At 29.2% G+C, this 1,735-nt stretch overlaps 1 protein-coding gene across 1 annotated transcript in view; it reads left to right on the top strand.

Annotated features, from left to right (window-relative positions):
* Nucleotides 1–1,735, top strand: part of LOC100181461 (kinesin-like protein KIF21A) — a 27,988-nt gene that overhangs the window by 17,008 nt on the left and 9,245 nt on the right. The window contains exons 23-25 of the mRNA XM_009860401.3: nt 908–981; nt 1,480–1,557; nt 1,630–1,734. Coding sequence (XP_009858703.1) covers nt 908–981; nt 1,480–1,557; nt 1,630–1,734 — 257 coding nt within the window. The remainder of the gene's footprint in view (nt 1–907; nt 982–1,479; nt 1,558–1,629; nt 1,735) is intronic.

Raw genomic sequence — 1,735 nt, 5'->3', positions numbered from 1 at the left:
AAAATATTACAAACAAAGAATAAAGTAAAAAGTTACGTACAATGAATGACCCAAATGTGATACTGTATGATCCCTATTCCTAAGTTTGGTCTCATTTCAAAGAACAAGCATTTTTCTGTCCTTTTTAGCAAAAAAATATATATCACCGTTTAAAAATGTTTTTGAATTTTTTTGCTAAAGTTTGTGGGCATGTTTTATTATATTAAAGTGTTACCCAAAGTTTGTTCCTCAGGTTTTTGCCATTTTCGCGCGAAACTAATCAGTAAATAATTGTAAAAAGGCAATCCCAGTTTACACGAGCATGTTTGTTTTAGTCATCACATACCTGTTTTAGCCTTGAAAACTATAGTATGTTGTTCAAAGTGAATAAAATAAGCAGTTCCTGTAGGTTTAGACCGTTCATCAAAGATGATTTTAAGACTTTCCATGTTTTTGGATATTGAATTTGTGTTTATTGTTGGTTTTATTGTAACAATTACAGCCCACAAGTTACTAACCTAACTAAACTTAATAAATTTGAAACGGTTTTATATATTGACCAAGTTTGCAATACATTATACTTTTATATTTCTATTCCTTCGGAAGTATTTAATATTGAAAGATTTGTTATAACCACATCATAAAGTTCATATGATTTTAAATAAAAAAAATATGATTTTTAAGATAATTTCATACTGCACTTCCTCGTAATGTTTGTTTATTATATAGTTCTTTAATTGTTACTGTTTCGGTTAAATAATGCAAAAAATTCTGGTTTGCTTAAAATAATGTTGGTCTTAAAATTACAATAATCAGCAATGTAATTAATGAGATTACAACTTAAATGAATGTGCTAAAAACCATTGCTAATTAGCAATAATTATAACAAGTTTTGTCATACTTATGTAAAATTGTTGCCTAAACTGAGTTCATATTTTCATTTTAGGAAATCTCAACTCGACATATGTTGTTGAACCGTCATCGTCGTCTCATGCAGTTGAGGTAATTCTTATTTATCTTTTTTACTGTGCAAGTGTCTATTTGGTAATACAGAAAAATGATGCCACTTTTCAATTTCTAATTTTATATAAATTAGAAAAGTAATAATTCTCCAATTTGATGCACATCATAACTAAGATATTTGCCTCCAACTGCCTTAGTTTGCAGCTGTTGTTGGGTAAAAGTATATATGTTTTAGAATACTGTAGCTAAGTCACACTCTTCTACTTCGTAAAAAATGTATAAGCTAATAGTCAAGGTTTGGCAAGCATTTTGTCCTATGCGGCAGTTTTTATTTTCAATGCAACTTGCTTGGTGTGCAACACACAGACTGCATATACAAAATAAGCAACAGAAATACAAACAACAGCCTACACTATTCTACTTCATCAAACAAGAGTCCCCTGTTTGCTTTGTTTAATATAAAGCAACAATGTCTACTCAGTTTAACTTTAATGTATTACAATAATGAAAGCTTTTATTTACTTGTTTTATTTTTAGATATTAGATGTTCAAGCGAAGGGTGAGCTTGTTCTACCTCAAGTTGTGCAAAGGAAATGGAAATCAATACAGGACAAGGTAGTGCAATACATTTTTTTCACATTTTTTAATGTTAATATTTAAAACTGTTTTTTTTGGGTGCTTTTGTAGATGAACGAAATGATTTTGCAAAAGGAAACTATTTCAAGAATTGAGAAGCAGATGGAACATTTATTGAAAGAACGAGAACGTCTTCGGAAAAATATTGAAAAAATTC

Source organism: Ciona intestinalis, chromosome 5 (genome assembly GCF_000224145.3).
Source record: "Ciona intestinalis chromosome 5, KH, whole genome shotgun sequence".
NCBI lineage: Eukaryota > Metazoa > Chordata > Ascidiacea > Phlebobranchia > Cionidae > Ciona > Ciona intestinalis.
The sequence above is the reverse complement of the archived record's forward strand: the minus strand, read 5'-3'. Positions and strand labels throughout refer to the sequence as shown.